Source organism: Nicotiana tomentosiformis, chromosome 2 (genome assembly GCF_000390325.3).
Source record: "Nicotiana tomentosiformis chromosome 2, ASM39032v3, whole genome shotgun sequence".
NCBI lineage: Eukaryota > Viridiplantae > Streptophyta > Magnoliopsida > Solanales > Solanaceae > Nicotiana > Nicotiana tomentosiformis.
In genome coordinates, this window is record NC_090813.1 from 42,526,236 (window position 1) to 42,549,753 (window position 23,518).

The following is a 23,518-nucleotide window of genomic DNA, read 5'->3' on the forward strand; positions in this document are numbered from 1 at the left end:
GACATACATTTATATTAAAGAAATTAAGGCGCGCAGAGCAGTTATATGATTAGTTGTTTGAAAAATTGAAATACATGGAGTGGGGCCAAGTCTACGTGCAATCCACAATGCTTAATAAGTCTGACCCTGACAGTTGCTTAATTTAAAGAAGTCTTCTTAAACAACTCCTTAATACTTACTTTATCTTTTCACTTACAAATATGTGTAATATACTCCATTTTATCTTCTTAAAAGATACGTAATAACCTTAACAATAAGAGTATTTTTCTAATTTATCCTAACGTTACTCATTCAATAAAGGTAGATTTGGGAAAAAATAGTTATAAATGTGTAAACCTTGAGTTGACTGTTGAGGTTGAAGAGCATCAATATGTATAACATAACGTCCCCAGAAAGCTGCCGGAGTTTTGGCGAATGGCCTACTCTTTTCTTTTGTCACCACGCCTACTGCTATCTTTGTCTTTCTTCTTTTTCCCCTTTTCCTACTAACGATAATCGCCGATCACTCCCAAATATTTTAACCAAAAAGGTTTCCTCGATATTCAAAATTCTTAAAATGTCCTTAACATAAGTTTCAAAAAAGCAAAAGCAGCATCTTCTTCTTCTTATAATCCCCATACTACCCCTTCATTACTTCACACTGAACTGAACTAGTACTATTTTCATTCAGAGTTCTCCACATTTCTCATGGAAAATCTCTCACATTCATTTGCTAAAAAGAGTTACCACCATGGGAGTGGGTTCATTACAACGGCAAGCAAGTCATTGTACGACGACGTTTTTGGTGGTCCGCCGAAGTTCGGGGTACCAACACTAGCTCCTCGTTACGAGGATTATACTGAGATTTTCGGAGGTTTTCACTCTTCCCGTGCTTCCTCTATTCCCATTTTGGATCTTCCGGTTGTTGAAAACGACGATGATCAGGTGTCATTCGATGTACAGACTTCTCATTTTGACTATTCTGAGATTTTCGGAGGGTTTAATGTTGTTGATTTTGCCCTCTCTTATGAGGATTTGGTTCGTCAGTCTACCTCTGGTTATGATTCTTCTCAAGAGGCCTGGTATGTTCATTTTTTTGTGCATTTGAAAAAAAAAAAAGCTCTATCATGCACTTTTTGGTTTCAATTTCCGTTTAGTTTTCCAATTCTGTTGAAAAAAATGTGAGCTTGTTTATATTTCAACAAATGAACATATCTAAACTGTTGCGCCTAGGCCGGCCGGCGGCCCTTCAGATGATAAAAATGTCAGTAAAAAAAGGAGTCTAGAATATTCTAATACTAGATTTTCATTCTTGCAACAAGTACATGAATTCAAATGCTTATCTAGGCAAAGAGCTAATTTCTTTATTTGAAAGTCGTAATTATCTTGTTTTTTGGGGTAAAAGTTATAGGTGTCTTTTACGTCTCTGTCTGAACTTAAACAAATCAACAGAATGTATTAATCAAATTTCATTAATGAAATCTCCTTTCACTTAGGTAGTCAGGGTGGTAAGTTTTTCTTTAATTTGCCTGTTAAAATTAGTAGGATCAGTTTTATACTTTTAACAGTGCTCTCAATAAGAACTGGTGAAAAAAAGACCATTTTTTTCCTGTTCAATGGGGTTTATAATTATATTTTTTCATTTATTTCTTATTTCTTTTCCTGATAAAAGGAGTCCAGCTCAAAGTGAGAACCTGTCAGATGAGTCAGATCCTTCTGCTTTTTCCGAAAAGAGTCAGAGCTCTTCTAGTGCTGATGTTCCTCATTCATCCGATGGCACCAAGCAGTTCAACATTTCATATCACAAGACTTTCCAGAGGAGCGATGGCGTAGTATCAAATGGCATGATGCATGTAGCACATTTACATGCTATTCCTGGATATACTTACATGGTCACTGGAAGTCAGGCTTCTCGAAGTCCAGAAGACAACGAGCCACAACCTAGACAGGAAACTCTTGATCTCAAGCACAGCATGGACTTGTCGGTTTTAGAAGAGAATCGATTCAAAAAAAGCACATCACGAAATATGAGCAGCAGTTATATCATACATGGAAGTGATTCAAAACTTCCGGAGACATGTAGTGAAGCTAGTTGTGCTCCAGATAAGCCATTCTTAACTGTGTCGGATATCAGTTTAAGAACTAGGCCTTCAGGGTTGCCACCACCATCAAGACCACCACCTGGCCTGGCTGCCAAGAAAGGAAACTCCGATAGACTGAATTCAAGACCCAAAGCTTCAAAAAGTTGTGCTTTTGAGCAAAAGCAAGGTGATAATTCACAATCTTACTTTGATGTGGACGTATATGCAAGTTCATCAGCAGCGATGTCTACTGCAGCTATAAAAGATGCAATGGAGAAGGCTCAAGCAAAGCTTAGAAGTGCAAAAGAGCTAATGGAGAGAAAGAAGCAAGATCTAAAATGTTACTCAAAACTCCATTTGGAGAATGGTATTTTGGAAGAAAGACCAAGCAAGACATTTGACAAAGATGACATGGCACAAAACATACGTGTTGAAGAAATGGACGAAGTCTGTAAGAATACCGAGGTTATTTCGGTTAATACTGAAGAAGAAAAACATTTCAAGTTTACCGGAAAACGTGAAGAAAGTGAGCAGGGTAATCCTAATATGTCATCTCAACCACCATATAAAGCTGAAGGTAGAGTTGCATGGAGGGAAGGTGCAGAATTTTTTGAAGTAGTTGAAACTTACCCATCTTCTGGGTCTTCTGAGAAAGTCAAGAATGAATTTGGTTTGCTGAGAAATATTGAATCACATGAATACAGACAATTTGAAGCAACCATTGGCAGACTTGACCATCCAGAAACTTGCAACAGTGTTGCAGCAAAGGAGGCTCTGGATAGCAAAGAGGAAAGTGAAGAAAAGGTAGCTAAAGGGTCTTACCAATGGGGTATTAAGCATCAAAGATCAAAAGAAAATTTGGGTGGTCAATTGCAGCATCAGGGGACGGTAAAAGCAGCAGAAAGCTTATCTGACGTTAGTACGAGTCAGAAACATGTTAAAGTGGACCAGCAAGAGGGAACGAGTGAGACACTAATCAGCACTTCTCATGAAAGCATAGAGTACAACAGACGAGGTGGCCAGAATGTGAGTGGTGACAGGAGAAGATTAGACGATCAAAAGAGATTTATAAACATTGATGCTAGGCATATTGATATAAAGCTGATGGCAGAGTCTGAGATTAAAGAATCTGAGGGAGGGCTTAGTGATGATGTGGATGAAACAGGAAATGGACAGAGAGTAAATGATATAGTCCAGCAGGAAAGGAAGAAGCAACCTGATGCAGTTTCTGAAAGAGAAGAAGGCGCTCTTCATCAGGAGGAGAATGCAACGAGACCAAAGGAGGATTTTAGATCAGAAAAGAATGATGAGAATTCGGAGTTGGCTTGTAAACAAGAGAAGAATGAGAGAGACAAAGAGATCGATTTCAAGTGGGACCCAAAGGATCAGGATGCAAAAGGTTCTTTTGAGTGGGTGCAAGAGGAGAGCCAATTTGGAGTGGCTCTCAAGAAGAAGGAGCATGAAGGGGAACAAAATGAGCCTCATGAAGGAGAAGAAACTGAGGGAAGAGGGGATGGCGCATGTGAAGGAGAAGATGGTGATGTGGAAATGACTGAGGTATTGGAGCAGCAAAAGAGTAGGACGAAATCCCCTTTGGCTTCCAAAGTAGAATCTGAGAACATATCTGAAGAGTCCAGTGAGTTTGATGGAACTGAACAAGCAACTGCATGTGATGATAAGTGGGAAGAATTGCGTGAACAGACCGAAGATAGCGCACCTATTGAAATGGTTGGATCTGTTTTGAAGAACAACAACAAGGTGGAGGTTCACACGGATGCTACGGCATTTCATTGGGCCCGCCAACAAAATGATGAGACTTTACTTGTGAACAAAATGTCTAAGAAGCTGGAGGAGAACGTTGGAAAGCTGGAAGCAACTCAATCAGCTCTTTCCCGTGAAGTAGATGAGAAGTTGGAAACTGAGTTGCAAAATTGTGAAAGAGAATCAGAAATTGGGGTGACCAAACTGCTGCCTAAAGATGACTGCGACTCTGTTTGCAAGAGACTAGATGTCTTGGGACATGTAAAAGACCAAACCAGAAGAGCAGATGCAATAGGGTCTACTTCTTCGAATGTGCAGTTGACCAATTCAAGTGAAGCTGGTAGTAGTTGCATAGGTAAGGCGTCTGATAGAATGAAGAAGACAGCACCTGAAATGGCAAATTATTCTGATCAAACAAATGTTACACCTCCTGAATGTCTGACAGCGAACATCAATGGATTTCAGTCTCGCACTAACCAGGATATTACAGAGGAAAAGTTTACAGCTAATCACCCTGACCATAGGAATGGAACATATTCTGAGGGGGCAAGAGTGAACACCAAGGTTGTTCAGTCTGGCACTAACCAGGAAGTTAAGGAAGAAAAGTTTACAGCTCATCAGGTTGCCAGGGAATGGGCCACAAACGCAAAGAAAATTGGAGATGCTTTGGCTGCTGTGCTAGAGGATGTTGAAGTATTGTCAAGTACAGACCAGAGAACAGCAACTGGAGGTCCCCACAAGAAAGAGAGAAATTCAAATAAAATCGTTACTCCTGAAGCACAAAAAATGGACGAAAGACTGACAAAAGAAAGACAACTGGAGGAAGAATATCTGAGAAAGTTAGAAGAAGAGAGGGAGAGAGAAAGAGAAAGAGAGAAGGATCGTATGTCTGTGAATCGTGAAGCTCTGGAAAGGTCATATCTTGAAGCCCGTGAGAGAGTAGAAAGAGCTTCCATGGAGAGAGCTACAACTGAAATACGACAAAGAACTATGGCAGAGGCCCGAGAAAGATTAGAGAAGGCATCTGCAGAGGCTAGGGAAAGATCTATAGCAGAGCAGGCATCTGTAGAGGCTAGGCTCAGGGCGGAGCGTGCTGCAGTAGAAAGAGCAACTGCAGAGGCTCGACAACGAGCTTTCGAGAAAGCAATGGCTGAGAAAGCTACCCAGGAGTCACGTGAACGAGTGGAAAGATCATCTTCAGAAAAATTTTCTGCTTATTCCAGGACCAACGAAATGAGACAGAGCTCTTCTTCTGTGAGTATCTCTTTTCCTTCTTAAACACTGAAATGCATGCCAGCTGCCTACTTATTGGGGTTTGTTGACAGGAACAACATGCACATCATAGCACAGAAACCTCAAAATTGAGATATTCATATTCTTCAGCTCATGCTGGTATGTACATGAAGCACCAATACTGTTTCTTTTCCTTCCTTTGGTTTATAGTCTAGTTCTCCTCAGGTTTTCTTAAGAAGATTAGATTTTGCTAGTGAAGCGTCTAGTAAGATTGAATGCTTTGTAGGCATTGAAGGTGAATCACCTCAACGATGTAAAGCTCGGTTGGAGAGGTACCGCAGAACATCCGAACGTGCAGTATGTGCTTCTTAATCATCTTGTCCCTGTTATAAGTTCTTTTTTATGATTTTTTCTTCTTCTGTATAATCTTTTCTCTTGTTCTTGTTTCAGGCTAAGGCCCTAGCAGAGAAAAATATGCGTGATCTTCTAGCTCAAAGAGAGCAAGCAGAGAGAAATGTATGTATCCATCTCTCTGAGCAATACAGTATATCATGAATCATCTAGATTTCATGTTGTCTCACTTGAGGATTCCTGTGCAGAGATTGGCTGAAACTCTGGATGCTGAAGTGAAAAGGTGGTCAAGCGGGAAAGAAGGCAATCTACGTGCATTGCTTTCAACTTTGCAATACGTATGCTAGCTCTTCTAATGTTTTATATGGATAAATACTTTTCTTTAGCTAATCAAAATATTAAGTGCTTGTGGATTTTCTTTATATTGCCAAGTTCATGTTTAACTCTGTATCAAATGAACATTCATCAGGATAGGCGAAATAGTTCTTGATTTATGGTTTACAGGTTTACATTGCTTAGTCATTTGACTACTTAAGTGAAAGGTATTTCATTCTCATTTACTCGTAGTTATTTTCAAATGGAAAAAGGTTATGTGTCAGGAAGTGCTTCTTTATTCTACTAGTATCCTTTGCCAAATTATGTTAACTTGTCTAAAGTTAAACATTGCCCCAGATGAGCCTTTTCTGTCTTGCATTTTCTTTGTTTCTTCATTAATTACCTCTTTTAAATAATTGGTGTGGGTGTCTACAACTATCAAAACAAACATTCCTAACATTTACTGACAGGACAGTGGTGCAGTTTTGAGACAGAAATGTGAAAGAATGTCACATCCATTTTTCAAACTCTTATATGCTTCTTGATAATTTTTTACTGAATAAGAAATTTAACAGATTAATTTTGGAAAGGGGAGGATTTAACTAGTGAAATCGTCACGTACGAGATGTAGTACTAATCATAGCAGTGAGAAAGCTCTAGTTGCCATCGAAATATGACTGCATGACATGTCAATAGGAAGATTAATTTAGAGTTTATAGTAGTACCAAATAGCTTCTTTTTCACACATTATCATCATATGATTTTGGGCCAAACCTCCATAATGCAGAAACTCAATGTATCCATCCTCGTTTGCAGATTCTTGGGCCTAATAGCGGTTGGCAGCCAATTCCATTAACAGAAGTTATAACTTCGGTAGCGGTGAAGAAAGCTTATAGGAAAGCTACTCTTTGTGTTCATCCTGACAAATTACAACAGCGAGGTGCTAGTATTCAGCAGAAGTATGTATGCGAGAAGGTCTTTGATCTTTTAAAGGTGTGTTTTCTCATTTTTCTTTCTTTACTCATCTAAATTTATCTTACCTGTCAATGTTCTGTATACTAATGCAAGATTCTAGTGCTGCTTAGTGGTCACTTGTTTGTCTCTTAGTTTGAATTGGTCGGAGAACGAGAATATTTACTGTATGGACCTAATCAATGTTATTGTTAGGACCTTCGTTACCGTTGATAAAAGAATGTCTGGGATGTGGCTGATTTCTGCACCACAGTTTTCACTTAACTTGAAATATATCTTATACGTGATGGGACTGGAATATGGTGTATGGTACTTCTAATTGATGTAAACCTATCACTTTCACTCAAGTTCTTGCAAGACTACATATAAAAATGGGGGAAGGGGACAAATCTGACAACATCGGAATTCCCAAGGTAACAGATGATTTTAAAGTTAGCTGATTGTCGAAGGACATGCACTTCCAACATCATGCTCTTTCACACCATGGTCATTACTTGTGGAAACATGATGCAAAAATATCAAGCACTGACTGCTCTGTTATTATAGCTGTCAGTGTGTCAAACCTTTAACGCACTTTATTTTGTTCTTTTGTCTTATCTTGTGCCTCATTCAAAAGTACATTGTTAGCATCTGCTGTTACCCTAGAGCTGTATTAATCGTCATATAAATCAATCAAAAGCTAATCCTAAACTAGTTGGTTGGCTTAATGAATCCTCTGACCTCTATATGTATTCTGCTTTATTTAAGCCCGTTTTAGTAAAAATGCCAAACAAAAACTGATTTGCAGTATCTAGTAGTTACAGAATAAACAGAGTGACATATAATACTCCCTCGTCCCATCTTATGTAACGGTGTTTGACTGGGCACTGAGTTTAAGAAAGAAAGAAAGACTTTTGAAACTTGTGGTTTAAAACAAGCCATAGACGTTTGTGCAGCTACAAATTATCTCATTAAGTATAATTTGAGAAGTTTAAAGTTGCATTGTTTCTAAATATAGAAATGTGTCATTATTTTTGGACGGTCTAAAAAGGAAAGTGTGTCTCATAAAATAGTAAAAAGAGTTGAGTATTTTACCTATACAGCAGCAGAACTTATTGAAAAAAAAAGAACTTCATTGGGTAATTTGTAATGTGATGAACCACGTGGCTTATTTGTTTCGTTTGTTCCCCCTTTTCACTCCTTTTCTTTAAGTCAAATTCTTACTATTGTCTGTTTTCTGTAAATTTGTTACTCTAATCAGGAAGGCCTTATTAGGGGGTGAGGTAAAGACAGACTATCATCTTTGACCTCATAGAATTGGTTTCTACTTCTCCCTTAATTTTTTATTTTTTTATTCCAGCCAGCTTTCGCACCTCCCTCTTCCCACGCTTCTCTCTTTTAGTATCTGCTTTGAGTTCTCATAGTTGTCATCATTCTTCTGTGTCTACAGGAAGCATGGAACAGGTTCAACTCTGAGGAGAGGTAGTTGAAGACTTGGTTGCTCGGCTGAACATATAATTTGCACAGTAGTGAGTAGATTCTCTTTCTTATTATTTTTTTAGTTTCTGCATGTAAGCGCAAGCTCTAGAAATCTGCCCTGAAAGAAAATGGGCTAACGTGGCTATTCATTGAAATGGAACTTTCTGTTACAAGGCTGTGTTATTGTGCTACTATCATCTTTATACTATTATTATTATTACTGTTATTATTATTTTACTATTATTATTATTATTATTATTATTATTATTGTTATTGTTATTGTTATTGTTATTTTTATTATTATTATTATTATTATTATTATTGTTATTGTTATTTTTATTATTATTATTATTATTATTATTGTTATTGTTATTATTATTATTATTATTATTATTATTATTATTATTATTATTATTGTTATTGTTATCTCTAGTTTCCCTCCAATGATTATGAAAGATGGTAATCTCTTTTCTGCCAAATGATATGCAAGCGCCTTGAGAACAGTTTTTCCAGAAAATTAACACGATCTTGCTTTTGTAAAGCTTATAAATTGGAATATACGTCCTTGTATTTGGGTCCAGATTTCCTGCAGTGATTATAGATTCTCTTTCTCTGCAAAATATACCTAGGATCTTTGATATCCTACTGTGCAGCTGCCTTTAATTAGCAAGATGAGAAATTCCATATATTCATTGAACATTTTGCTCATCTAGTATTATAAAACCTGGAGCAAGATTACACTAGAGAACCAAGAAGCAAACATATTGCTAGGCATGCTCGCCTCTTTATTTTGTAAGATTGCCATTCTAGATTTCACCATTGGTTGACTTTCCCGTACCATTTGCAACTGGTGAATTTTCTTTGCCACTTGCATAGTTTTCAGTAGAAAGGGGAATGGCTTCTTTGTCACGTACATTATCTGCAGTGCTTCGGGTAGAAAAGGGAAGCAACTGCTTCTGTCGACAAGTCTCAATGGCCCCTTTATACATATCCTCCAAAGTGTACTTGAATTGAAACCCCATATCCGTCAGCTTCTTTGACGAAAAATACACCACGGACAAGTCCTTATCGATGCCTTTAAACCTGTTATTTACCCAAGATTGAGTTACCAAGCCATCATTCAGTGAAGGGGCCAAGTATACTTAGGCATACAGAGGAATGGAGAGCTTACTCAGTAGGGACGTAGTACTCCGGCCATTTCTCTTGGACCATCTTTGCCACATCATAGATGATAGCATGATGGGACGCGCAGATGAATCTCCCCTCTGCCTTTGGGTGCTCATATAGGAAAATATGAGCCTCACAAAGATCATCCAAATGCACATATTTACCTTGTTTAATGATGCTGTAGTGAGCTTCATTCCCTGCATTCTCAATCTGATTAAACCCATGATTGTGAAAAACTGTTTCTTAAAATAATTAGTATGGTGTTTACTTGGAAGAGGAAGTAATCATCTTCCGTACATTGTAATAAGATATAAAGACTACACCATACCAGTAATTAGTGAAAGGGCAGTGATTAAGCTAGGTGGGAACGTAGGCGCGAGGAATGGACCAACAACCAGTGGCGGTATGATGCTAATGAAATCGATGTTCTTCTTTTTAGCTGCTTCCATTGCGGCCTTCTCTGCCAGTATCTTGGAAACAAAATACATCTGCAATGAAATTAATTCACAAGGCAGTAACGATAAAAATACCGTTTCTGTAAATAGAAAGGGTATTTCTAAAAGAATATAGAATAACCAAACGAACCCATCCTGTCATCTTCTTAGCATATATAAAGTCCAAGTCACTCCAGCTGGTCTCGTCATATAAGAGCTTTTGGTGCTCTTGGACATCGACAGTTCCAGCAGATGAAGTGAAAACCAGCCTCTTCACTGTGTTTGCTTTAGCACATGATTCTATGATGCTTAACATTCCCCTGACTGTTGGTTTAATTACTTCATTCTGTCACGTATATAAATGTATAGTGTTACATTAGAATTGATCTGCCAGAAATGTGAGAATGCAATTAAGTATATATGAGTTACTCTGTTACTGTTCTAGCTTGATAGTACCTCAGGATCCTCGGACTCGAAATCCATAGGCGTTGCCACATGGAATACTCCTTGACAGCCTTGAATGGCTTCATCAAAGCTTCCTTCCACTGACAAGTCTGCTTTCCACAACGTTAAGTTCGTGTCAGCTTTTGGCAATTCCAATAGATGCTTTACCTTCTTCTTGTTCTCTACAAAAATTCATGCATCTGTACATTAGGGTCATGCCATACAAAGAGAGACACTTTTAGCACTATTATATATACACTTCTCTGGCACTCATAATGCAGTTTGTAGGGATTGATTAATGGCTGGAAAGAAAAAGAGACAAAAAAAGTACCAGGATCACGAACAGTAGCGTGAACATTATAACCACGTTCAAGGAGTCTCATGACAAGCCAAGAGCCAATAAATCCAGCTGCTCCAGTGACGCAAACTGTCGGCGCTGCCGGAGGAGAAGGGGCATGAACAGCTGCATGACCTTCACTTGCCATTTTCAGAAATGAAAGGTAGAAGTGTGGGAAAAATCTTATGTGACTGGGCTTACTAGTAGTTAAATTAAACTACAATCAGATGAGCTTTATTTATGCTTGTCGTTGTCTTTATACTACTTGAACGTAGGTGTGGTAATGTTAGTTGGTAAGCACGTGCTCAACGCACCGTTTAGTTACTTCATTGAATTAACCAAATATGACTGACTGGTTGGTGAGAGGAAGACAATGGGTTGTCTCTGGTTATTTGATAGCCACTTTCTTATCTGCAATGGAATATCACAATGGAATATTCTCTTTAATATCCTGCCCTAATAAAGTAGCCATTACAGCTCTTTTTACAGCGCTCGACACCGGCCATCTTCTATATTTCGACCACGGGCTTCGCCATCTCCTGGTCGACCTCGGCCAACTCTTTTCTCGATACTGCTTAGTCCCAAGTACTGAGACAGATTTCGACTAATACAGTTAGTCCCTCCGCTTATTATGGCCGGCCTCCGGCGACCTTAATGAGCAGATCATGTTTACTGTGGTTGGCAAAATTTGGACGAGCGAGTCGAGCAGTGATGTTTCCAACGAGATGGCATCATGACCTTTCGTGAACCGCAACTTTGGGGGTTTTGTCGCTTCTGCACCAGAATGACGTCACGATGTCATGCGTCATTATAGCGCATATTCCCGATGCTCTGCGTCGTTTCCCGTGCGATTGTTAGTTGGGGACTGCCGCTTCGATTCCAGTGCCAGGTAATTATGGCATAGTCTCTTGGTTTTGGTGCCTGAATTCTTATAAAGAGAGGTGCAACGATATTCATTTGATCCTTACGCATTTCTCTCATAAAAAACCTTGTGCCTTCTTCTTCTTCTTCCCTTGCTGCATATCTTCTTTGCTGGTCTTAGCGATTCTTATTACCTCTCATACTTCCTTGCGTCAATATCTTCTTTCAAAAAAAAAAAAGGCTAATGTATCCTCTGGTTCTGGTGCGAGAACTGACCCTGTCCCCTTGGCGGTGCTTATGCCCCCTCGTGCTGATGGCATCTCTGTTGCTGTTGAAGATGAGAATTTTCCCACGGTGAAAGAAATAATTCCTCGTAGTGAGAAAGTTAGGTTCGACCTTTCGAAGGTGCCTGAAGGCGAGCCCGAGGTCTCGGAGTCAGCGATGAAAGAGGTCGATCTAGCTGAACTTAGGGCAAATTCAACATTCCTGCCCACATCGATCTGGTCCCAGCAGGGCGCGATATGGTACAAATCCACCCCCCGGGTATTGCGCGTTCTATGCATACCCTTTCCATGTTGGCTATACTCTTCCCCTTTTTCCGTTGGCGGAGGAATTTTGCCGCTACTATGGCGTTTGCCCGACCTAACTCTCTCCATACATCTATAAGCTTATTAGGATGCTCACAAAGTTTGCGGAACTGGGCGGGGTCGAGGTCACACTCCGCCATCGGATGAATCTCTTCACCCCTAGCTTCTACAGGGGGACGATGTTGCACCTTCGCCACCGCAGAAGTAAAAGCCTGGTGGTGAAGATGAATGACAAGGCAAATCGTTAGTTCTAGCTCAACTACTTTTTTGTCAAAACCGAAGACGTGGTGACCAACGCGAACGGCTTCCCTGAGACTTGGAATTACAGTCGTAAGCATCCATGTTTTTTGCTAAAAGCACTTGATTTGTCTTAGTCATGACGAGTGCAAAATACACACTTAAATTATGCTCGCTAGTCAAAGATAGTATAATATGATATCGTCTCCACAGGGATTAGATTTAAATAGTATTTTCGTATTTTGTAGCTAGATTGCTATCTAGGAGGATCAACAATTGAGATTTATGTGGTTAATATTAAAATTAATTAAGAATCTAGAGCTAATTGACTAATGACAATTGAAGCAAGGCCTAAGCAAAGGAAGATATCAATGGGAGAAAATTGGGTTTTGATAGGATATGTGCAAGATAATTGTCTGGGATTTAACTCTAGATAATTCACTTTTAATGTCCAAGTGAGTCTCTCGAATTTACTTAATTATCAATACAATTGTTTAGTAGAAACTCCTCTCTCGATTAAGTCTCAACCTCTCAATATGAACCAATTTAAGCACTGTGAAGATATGCAAGAATTCGTAGTGGATCGGTCTTTAGGAAAACCTCTTTCGATTATTCTCCTAACTAGGTTTAATCAATGATTCAACTAGCCTCTTTCGATTACTTAGAAGAATCTATGAACTCAACCAATAATATAATGCAAAGATATCACAAGTTATGCCTCTTTCGATTACAAGAACAAGTGAATATATACGCAACAATTAAATCTTCCAAAACCATTCAAATACATAAAAATAGAGTTATAGTCCACAAACAATCATCAATACACCAAATCCATCAAAACCTAAAAGGATCTACTCCATAGACATGGAGAAATTCTTCAAAAATGAAACTAAAGTATAGGAAAACATAAATTCAATCCAAACCCGGATCTTGAGTGAGGAAGGAATGATGAAATCCTTGTGCTTGTGTTCTTCCAACTCCTCCTTAGCCTCCTTAGGTCGAAAATCTGTCAAAAGTCCCGAAAATGATATTTTCTCGTGTATTTAAGCCATCCCCCAAAAATCCTCGGATGAAATTACCCTTTTTAGCGAAATTGGGAAATCACTCTAACATTTTTGGGCAACCGCGCCGTATGCCGCGCCGCCCCTTTCGGTGTGCATGTGGGAAATTCCAGAACGTGCCAAAATATGATTTCTGGCCACTTTTTGCACTAGCGCCTCGCGCCCCACAGGGCATACCGCTGGGCGGTAGTGCAAACTGTGGTCAGAAATGAGTTTTTAAATTTTTGACTTCTAGACTTGGTTTTCGACCCCCGAACGTGATCCCGGCTTAATTGCTTGGGCTTCTACTCAGACTTAAAAGCTCAAAATAGCTCAAATTAGCTCCACAACATCTACATAACTCGAAATCACTTCTACAAGGCATAAAACACACAATAAGTGCAAAAATACTACCAATTAAAGCTCACCACAAGTAAACTGCAGTGAATTAGAGTGTAATAAGCGACTAAAACACAAGATTATAGTCTACCATCAACACTCCACACTTAAACCATTGCTCGTCCTCGAGCAATTAAACTACACTTCGCATAGACACGACCATGTTAAGCAACTGTCCTAACTCATCACACCAAGAATAATCGAAACAGATTAAGCACAATACCGTAACATCCCCGTCTCAAGATTTGACTCAAAAGCACCACTCATTTTTCACAACCCGCTCACTTACTCTAACACAGAGGTCAACGACATTACCTTTCTTTCGTGAATCAAGTGCCCTCACACAACAATAGAGAGTAGTTCCAAAAATAATAAGGTTTAAGAATAATTAAGAACTCAAGATATAGAAAGAATTCACTCACTCTCAGAAGTAATACTCATGTGCTACAAAAGACGTACCATAAGCTTGCCCGTAATATATTACTCTACTAATTGAGCTCATTCAGTCAATGATCAAGGACTTTATTTGGTTGTAATGTAGGCTGCAGGACGGGTATGATACATTTGGATATATTGACTATACCTCCCTAAGTACTTTAATACATACAATTGACCGTTCAAAATCCCACACTTTTGTCAAACCATAACTCCACCCTTACATCAATATATGTTAACCCCCTACTTCTTTAAGTACACATACATCAAAAGTTACCAATATCAATGAATATTTGCACAACAATGCAACTATATTTCTTTCAATTCACGCGGCTCTTATTTTTTTTTAGAACAGTGCACCTTTCTCCTTATTTCATTAGTTTCACTCAAAAGCCAACCAATACCCCACACTTTAACTTTTACAAAGTTAATAACAATTTCAAGTGCTCGCGAGAGGTAAAATGGGTAAGGCTTGTAATGTGGTTGCCAAAGAAACAGGATTATAGGCTCAAAGGGGTTAACTAAGATACATAACAATTAGGTGGGTACAACATATAACTAGCTCAACAAAGAAACGCCCATATCACTTCCAAAACTGAGTAAAACTACTATTTCGCTTTGCAAACACACCATGCAAGTTTTAGACATCAAATGCAATGCACAGAATACACGAAACCTCACACACACATGGCACATAACTCACTTAGGATCAGACTCATCGAGACATTCTAGTCAAAGCAGTTAAGCAAAGTTAAGATCATACAATTTAAGGTACATATACAAGAGTCAAAAACTGAGCCTAAGCGTCACAACTAAAGCACTTACTATTCTCAAGGCATAATACAATCAAGAGATATTGCTTTCATTTAAAATCACAACACAAGATCTCCTACTACTAAAAAAAAATAACTACATCCAGTTCAAACAAAACCCTTGAAAAAGAACCGCGATACAAAAAAAAACAAGGGGGAATTATTATACTACCTAAAGAAAATAATATTTTTTTTCTTCCACTTTAAAAATTTCAAACAAAAGAAACGAAAACACACACAAGAAACGAAAACAAATAGTTATTTACATATTTACATTCCCACCCCCACACTTTAAATTGTGGCTTGTCCCCATGACACATAAATAAAAAGCAAGAGGTAAAGAAAACTCCCCTGGACTTTTTTCGTTTTCGAGAACTTGTGAACTCTACCTCTAATTCTGAATTCATTTTTCGTTTTCGCTCCTCGGAATTCTTTATGGAGCTCATCAGGCCAAATTCCTTTAAGGATATTTGTAAGACCCACTCTTTTCTTTCTTTCTTGGCCTCATTTTGAGCGGTGGATTGTTCTTGTAGGATTATCCTCAACTTGTTTCTGCATTCATTCACAAGATCAATCCCTGCATATTCCTGTAAATCCCCAAAAATAAAATCCACATGATCAAGGTTAGAATAAGAAATTGAAGAAGAAATGTCATGTGAGTATTCCTCTGGTAAGTCCAAGATCATTTGTTCCTCATTTTCTTCTACTAAAAATTGCAATTGTGAATAGGTGGATGGGGGTTTGAACTCTTCTTGTATTGCTTCATAATCAACCAAAGCCTCATTTTCGATCGTTTCAGTTAAAACAGAGTCCTCTTGCAGAGTGGGAAACTCTCTCTGTAGATGTTCATCATCTCGGGTAGGCTCATTTTCACACGGTATCTCTTCCATATATTCACCATCACAATGCAACGAGCTAAGTCTATTTACTAATTGATTCACTTGCATTGTTAGGTTATTAGTGGCTTTATCATCTTGTATAAATTTCTCTTCCACCTTATTTATGAACTATACATAAACTTTTCTAAACTACTATTCTCCTTTTGAGGTGGTTGTCTCACTTCGCTTTCATCCCAGTCAAAATAAGGGTATTCATTCCAACCAGAGTCAGAAGTGGACCCATATGAATCCTCATACCTGTACGGACTAGAGACAAAGTGAGAATGTTCAGTAGATGAACCATTGGATGAATACCTATCTGCTTGACAATCAACCCATAGATGATTTTCACCGCATTTAAAACACGTAGCACACCACTAATAATATTCAGCTGCTAACTCTTCAACCATTTTCTTAGGCTAGTTATACTCCATCTTCACATCATTTAGAATTCAATAACAAGAATATGCTCTTCAAGATTACTTCAAGAAAAGAAATCTTGAAGAGAAGTTAACATAACAAAACTAAAAATAAATAAAAATTAAAATCTAATTCCTGAATTAGCACTATAAACTATTTCAAACATTATTGATTGTCAATCCCCGGCAACGACGCCAAAATTTGACGAGCGCAAAACACACACTTAAATTGTGCTCGCTAGTCAAAGATAGTATAGTATGATATCGTCTCCACATGGATTGGATTTAAACAATATTTTCGTATTTTGTAGCTAGAGCACTATCCAGGAGGATCAACAATTGAGATTTATGTGGTTAATACTAAAATTAATTAAGAATCTAGAGCTAATTGACTAATGACAATCGAAACAAGGCCTAAGCAAAGGAAGATATCAATGGGAGAAAATGGGGTTTTGATAGGATAGGTGCAAGATAATTGTCTGGGATTTAACTCTAGATAATTCACTTCTAATATTCAAGTGAGTCTCTCGAATTTACTTAATTATCAGTACAATTATTTAGTAGAAACTCCTCTCTCCCTTAAGTCTCAACCTCTCAATATGAACCAATTTAAGCACTGTGAATATATGCAAGAATTTGTAGTGGATCGTTCTTTAGGAAAACCTCTTTCGATTATTCTCCTAACTAGGTTTAATCAATGATTCAACTAGCCTCTTTCGATTACTTAGAAGAGTCTATGAACTCAACCAATAATATAATGTAAATACATCACAAGTTATGCCTCTTTCGATTACAAGAACAAGTTAATATAGATGCAACAATTAAATCTTTCAAAACGATTCAAATACATAAAAATAGAGTTATAATCCACAAACAATCATCAATACACCAAATCCATCAAAATCCAAAAGGATTTATTCCATAGGCATGGAGAGGTTCTTCACAAATGAAACTAACGTATTGGAAAACATAAATTCAATCTAAACCCGGATCTTGAGTGAGGAAGGAATGATGAAATCCTTGTGCTTCTGTTCTTCCAACTCCTCCTTAGCCTCCTTGGCTTCCTTAGGTCGAAAATCTGTCAAAGGTCCCGAAAATAGTGTTTTCCCGTATATTTAAGCCACCCACAATAATTCTCAGATAAAATTACCCTTTTTAGCGGAATTGGAAAGTTCTTCTAACATTTTTGGGCAACCGCACCACATGCCGCGCAGCCCTATTCGGCGCGCATGTGGAAAATTTCAGAACGTGCCAAAATATGATTTCTGGCTACTTTTTGCACTAGTGCCCCGCGCCCCGCGGGGCATACCGCGGGGCGGTAGTGCAAATTGTGGTCAGAAATGAGTTTTCAAATTTTTGACTTCCAGACTTGGTTTTCCACCCTCGAACGTGATCCCGGCTTAATTTCTTGGGCTTATATTCAGACTTCAAAGCTCCAAATAGTTCAAATTAGCTCCACAATATCTATATAAATCGGAATCACTCCTACATAGCATAAAACATACAATAAGTGCAAAAACACTACCAATTAAAGCTCAACCCAAGTAAAGTGCAGTGAATTAGAGTGTAATAATCGACTAAAATACGGGATTATAGTCTACCATCAAGTCACTCGTTCTGACATTTTGTCCCTTCTTCGTACTACCAAGACTACGCCCCTTCCTATGGTCGGGACATTTCGAACTGGGTTGGCTGGGTTCTGCCTCACATTGTGGGGATTCGTGAATGGCGGGGCTTTCTCAAGAAGTTTGGGCCTACTTCTTCCTTGGACGGTGAGTTCATCTGTATAAATTTTTGTTATCTTGACCTCATGATCGCTTGCTCGTTGCAGTTCACTCTTGGTGGTGATAACCTTCAATCTTTCTTTTTCAGTTCGAGGATATTCGAGGAGACCGAGGGCTCCTCCTCCTGCATTTCGTAAGAGGAAGGCTGCCTCTTCTTCGGCGTCTATTCACATTGTGACCACGGCCAGGCCTGCCCGATCGTCTACTTCTGTTCCTTCTTCTAGCGCGGCCAGGTCTGCTCGGTCGTCGGTCCCACCTGTTGCTGCCTCAGCATCGGTTTCTTCTCCGCCTGCGGACATATCAACAACAGAGCTTCCGGCTTCCCCTTTGCATCATCTAGTGGATGAGGAGGAAGAGTCGTCACCAAGCGGGGGGAATTTGGTTCCCCGTGGGAGACGATCGGTGGACGTCAGTGACATGGTCGCCCGAGTCGTGGATTCAGTAAGGGGCGATTTCGTCATCCGTGAGACGGCGACAATAGTGCTTGAAGATGACATCGAGTCACCGTTTGAGATTCCGCCATCGACTGAGGTTGTAGAGGCATGTCCCTTCGCGATGTCATGATGGAAACCGAAGGGCCGTCTGCGAGAGTCTTTGATAATTTACGGCAAGATGAGCCATTGGCCTCGTGGCCGGTTGATTGTCCTTCTTCGCTAGCCGACAAGAAAGGAAAAAATGTTGCCGATGATGGCTATGAGACGGGCTCTAATATTGACGCCGATGAGGTAAGGATGATTGGGGGGGGGGGGGGATTTACTCAGCTCGAAGTGACGCTGGAGGGGTCTACGCGGACCATTGCGATCCCCATGGATCGAGATTTATTGGTAAATACAAAGAACATGGTCCTTTCCCTTGGTCCCCTCCGTTCTGACGTGGAAGGTAAACCCCTTAAAAAGCTAGATGACGCTACCTTATCAAGGAGCATAGCCAATCTCGCTCTCAGGGTAAGCCTCTCGACTTCTTTCATTTTTGTTTGTCAAGTTCAACGTTTAGGCTTCGTTCTTACTCTCCGTTTTCTTTTTCGTTCTCTTTCAGACTGTGATTTTGGAAATTGAAAGTGCTAGAAGAGAGGAGAGGCGTAAGGCTATTTTTCTGAAGATGGAGCGAAAATACAGCGAGTACCATGGCAAGAACTGCGAGATTTGTAGGTGGTTTGGTGAGAGCGGCAATTTCCAGGCTCTCCGAGACGAACCGAAGGAAAAGGATGACGAACTAGTGAGGGTCATCGAAAAATGCAGCGTTCTTGAGGGGGAGCTAAGAGATAAAGAAGATGAGCTTGAGGTTAGTAAGGGTCGAAGCCCTATACGGTTATCTCCAAGCCCAGGTGATCTTGTTGCACGCCAAGCTTGAGGAGTATGAATTCAAAGTGGATGCTTTAAGTGGCAAGATCGCCGAGAAGGCAGTGGATCTCGAGAAGGCAGAGTTAGCTCGGTCGGGGGCTATGAGGAAGGCGGAGGATTTGGAGATCGTAATCCATGTTCTTTATTCCGAGCGAGAGAGTGACTTAGAGACGGCCAGACTCAAAGAAGAGCGGCCTGATGAATGGATTGGAGCATTAGAGAAAGAGGCTTCTATCCTTTGTGATCGAGTCGCCGCTCTTGAGGCCGAGAAGGCACAATTATTGGCTCGACCATCCTCTTCCTGCACTTCTAATTTCCCTGATGTTCCTCGATACGAGGAGTGGATTCATGCCGAGGCCCTGCTGGATATATTTAGAGATATGATGAGGGCGGGAACCATTTCAGAAGCCGTCCTCGAGGATGCTCGTGTTAAGGTACGTGGAGCTCGGGTCGCTTGTGGCTACGATCCTACTACACCGGAGGCTGGCGACAATGAGGGATATGCGGGCGTGGATCGGATTGAAGAGGACGCCTGGTATGAGAATGAGAATCCTTAGGGTGGTGATAGTGAAGGTGCAGATGGGGATGGCCTAGGTGATCAGGCCGATGGCGCTGCTGGGCTTCGCGGCGATTAGTAGTTTTTCTTTTCCTTCCTTTTGTTTTGCCGCAAACTTGTGCATTTTTTGTGGGCGTCTTTTCGAGCCTTTGTAAAAATACTCTAAGTATGAAATACCGGTTTTGTTATTTGTACATGATTCTTTTTCTTCGGTTCGAGCTTGTATGCTTTTTGATCTTGTTGCTTGGTTGCCTTGGTTTTCTTAGTCGTAATCACTTAGCTCGAGTAGGGTTGAATATATCCTTAGTTTAATTACGGTCGCGGGTCAAAAGGTATTAGTTCGATCGAGGTCGAAACAAAACCTAAGTTTGATTATGGCCGAGGGCCAGTAGATGTCAGTTTGAATGAGGTCGAACATATTGTATGTTTAGTTATGGCCGAAGGCCGATTAGGTATTGATTCGAACTAGGTCGAATATAACCTATACTCAGTTATGGTCAAAGGCCGGTTAGGTGTTGATTCAAACGAGGTCGAATGTAATCTATACTCAGTTATGGCCGGGGGTCGGTTAGGTATTCCCCTAGGTGCGGCATTTGTCGGCGTTGTGATCTTTAAGGCAACGTTGCCTTGGTTGTACATTTGGAGAAATAGAAATAAACTTCATGCATTTGTGCTTTGTTCATACACTTGGATAAATTTATATATTTTTTCGGGCGTTGGCTGGCATTTCAGTCCTAGTCCCTCCCAGTTAAGGCTGTCCAACGGGACGGGCCGTCCCGTTCCGGTCCCGTTCCGCGTCCCGTCCCGTCCCATCCCACTTAATTCTAAACGGGATGGGCCCATGTTAAACGGGAAACGGGATGGGACGGGATGTCCATTTCATCCCGTTTGTCCCGTCCCGTTTCGTCCCATCCCGTCCCGTCCCGTCTGTCCCGTCTCATTCCGTCCAGTCCTGTCCCGTCCCGTCCCGCCTGTCCCGTGTCCTATTTTTTTGTGTGCATTATATACAAGAAACTTGTAATCCTGCTTTTCAAAGTTTTCCTAAGACCACGGTTAGAAATGATGTTTTTAAACTTCAAACCGAATATTTTCAGTATATTCGTTGTGTATTGTTTCACGTAGATTGTAAAGTGTCTATTACATCTGATATAGGTCATAATCCTAATGGTTGTGATTATTTAACTGTTACATGTCATTGGTTTGATCATCACTGGAACATGCAAAAACGTATTATTGGTTATAAATTTGTTGATTCAAAACACAGTGGAGCATATATTGCAACTACTGTTCTACAAATTGTTGATTTTTATGGACTCATTGATAAAGTTTTAATTATCACCTTAGATAATGCTTCTGCTAAGTGCTAACACAACTGCAGCAACTAGCTTAATGAAATGATTGCAAAATCAATCCAACTTATGCACCGACCATTAATGAAATAATTGCAAAATTTAAAAAGTATTTTTTTCCTATTCCCCAAGTTTATTTAATTTCTACTATACTTAACCCATCTTTAAAATTAAGAGGTGTAAATGGACTTTTTCGTAAAATTTATGAGAATTTAGAAATTCAAGAAAATGAACAACCATCTCTCGAAGATTGCCAAGCTAACACATATTTTTATGTTAGATCAATGTTTGATAAATATAAATCTATGGAAATAACAAGTGATGAAACTAGGGAAGAAGAAGAATACAACGAGATACTTAGCACCGGGAGCTATGACGGCATGGAACTCATGAAACATCAATCAACATTGCCAATTCCAGAACAATGTCCGAGAGAAATTATAGATAAGTTACAACGAAGTTATATAGGAGCTTACAAATATTAGTATGATAATTTGTAATTGGCTACTAAGAGGCCTAGTTTAAATAGAACCTTTCCTAGAAGGTGGCTGCGTAGATTAGGTACTCTTCAAAAGAATTATATTTGTATGTGAGATTTGAAAGTTCTATTAATAAAATAAAAGGCTTTAAGCGTTGAATTATTTTTATGAATTGTCTTACACTCTTACTTAGTTACTTAATGGCTTGAAATTATATTAATTAAATTATAACTCTATTATAAATTTATAATTACTAGAATATTTCATTACAATTTTTTGTTTTAATATTTTATCATTCTTTACTTAGTTTCCTAATTTCTGTTTAATTTTTAAGTTTATTAAATAACTCAAAAAACTAGCTGTTGTAAACTTTAAAAACTTAGTCATTGTCAAAAGAATAGCGGTTTCCAAACTCAATGCTTAAATAAATTTTTTTTAAAAATGGCACTTAAGGCCCGCGAACCCGTCCCGTCTCGTCCCGTTTGTTAGCGGGACGCGATGGGCCTACCGTCCCGTCCCGTTTGTTAGCGGAACGGGATGGGCCTACCGTTTCGTCCCGTTCCGTCCCGGCTAAATGTCGTCCCGTCCCATCCCGTCCCGTTGGACAGCCATAGTCCCAGTCCTAGTCTATCCAGTACCTTCATTGGTCGATCTGGAGAAGTATTCAGAGGTCGAGCAATGAAGTAGCTGACCTGTGCGCACTTCAACCTAAAGTATCCCTTTCGTCGCCTCATTAAAAACCTCCTTGAGAAAATCTAATTGGGACAAAACTCAAGTGAGGGAAAAATAGTACGATTTTGAAGACGCTTTATCTCTTAAAATATGAAGTACTTGAGATGTGAAATGTTCTAATTGTTTGGTAGTAGCTTTCCTTCCATTGTTTTTAGTTGGAATGACCATTTGTTCGCTTTTGCCGTGATTTTGTACGGGCCGTCCCAATTTGTTCCTAGTTTACGTTCTCGTGGGTTTTTGCTCTCTTGTGTTTTAGCTTTAAGCACGTAGTCCCCGACTTTAAGTGGCATGATCTTTACCTTTTTGTTATAATAGCGTTCTGCTTGCTGCTTTTGGGCGATCATCCTTACATAGGCCATATCTCTTCGTTCTTCGACCTCATCGAGCTCATGCCTTCTGCTTTCATCGTTACTGGGTCCTCTTTCGTGGGAGTATATTAGGTTGGGCTCCATGACTTCGATCGATATTACTGCATCAGTCCCATAGAACAATGAGTAGGGTGTATCTCCTATGCTCGTCTTCGGCGTTGTTCGGTAGGCTTAGAGTACTTCTCGTAATATTTTCGGCCACAATCCTTTGGCGTCTTCGAGTTTCTTCTTCATGATGTTCAATATCGACTTGTTGGAGGATTCCGCTTTTCCGTTGCCCGCGGGGTGGTATGGCGTTGAGAGTATTCTTTTGATGTGCCATTTTTTAAAAAACTCAGTGACCCTTTTTCCCGCAAATTGGGGTGTGTTGTCGCAGCTGATCTCTTTGGGGAGACCGAAACGACATATGATGTTTTTCCATATGAAAGCGATCACTTCCTGTTCGCGTATTTGGGCAAATGCTCCTACTTCTATCCATTTAGAGATATTGTCAGTTAAAACTAAAAGAAATCGTACGTTACCTCGTCCTGACGGGAGGGGGCCCACGATGTCCGATCTCCATTTGATGAACAGCCAAGGGGAAGTCACTGAGTGTAGGTGTTTGCATGTTTGGTGAATCATTGGGGCATACTTCTGGCATTGCTCGCATTTTTTCACGAAATCCGCGACCTCCTTTTTCATATGGGCCAGTAATACCGTGCCTGTATGAG

General features: G+C 39.7%; 2 protein-coding genes across 4 annotated transcripts; one reads left to right on the plus strand and one right to left on the minus strand.

The window, feature by feature from the left end:
* Nucleotides 1-177: 177 nt before the first annotated feature.
* On the plus strand, nucleotides 178-21,684 carry LOC104112290 (auxilin-like protein 1). 3 transcript variants are annotated; one of them, XM_070195230.1, is made up of 9 exons: nucleotides 178-1,061; nucleotides 1,652-5,075; nucleotides 5,147-5,213; nucleotides 5,341-5,411; nucleotides 5,505-5,570; nucleotides 5,654-5,743; nucleotides 6,537-6,713; nucleotides 8,122-8,200; nucleotides 21,510-21,684. In XM_070195230.1, the coding sequence occupies exons 1-8, from the start codon at nucleotides 688-690 to the stop codon at nucleotides 8,155-8,157; spliced, it is 4,305 nt and encodes a 1,434-aa protein (XP_070051331.1). In that variant the 5' UTR covers nucleotides 178-687; the 3' UTR covers nucleotides 8,158-8,200; nucleotides 21,510-21,684. The 3 variants fall into 3 exon arrangements, with proteins under 3 accessions (XP_070051331.1, XP_009620464.1, XP_009620462.1); XM_009622169.4 differs by lacking the exon at nucleotides 21,510-21,684 and adding an exon at nucleotides 10,484-10,713; XM_009622167.4 differs by lacking the exon at nucleotides 21,510-21,684 and having other exon boundaries at nucleotides 8,122-8,384.
* LOC104112288 (dihydroflavonol-4-reductase) lies at nucleotides 8,957-10,680 on the minus strand. Its single transcript, NM_001302522.1, is given in 6 exon segments — nucleotides 8,957-9,233; nucleotides 9,322-9,514; nucleotides 9,646-9,805; nucleotides 9,903-10,097; nucleotides 10,208-10,377; nucleotides 10,527-10,680. Coding segments are annotated over 6 exon segments (1,149 nt in total).
* Nucleotides 21,685-23,518: the final 1,834 nt, after the last annotated feature.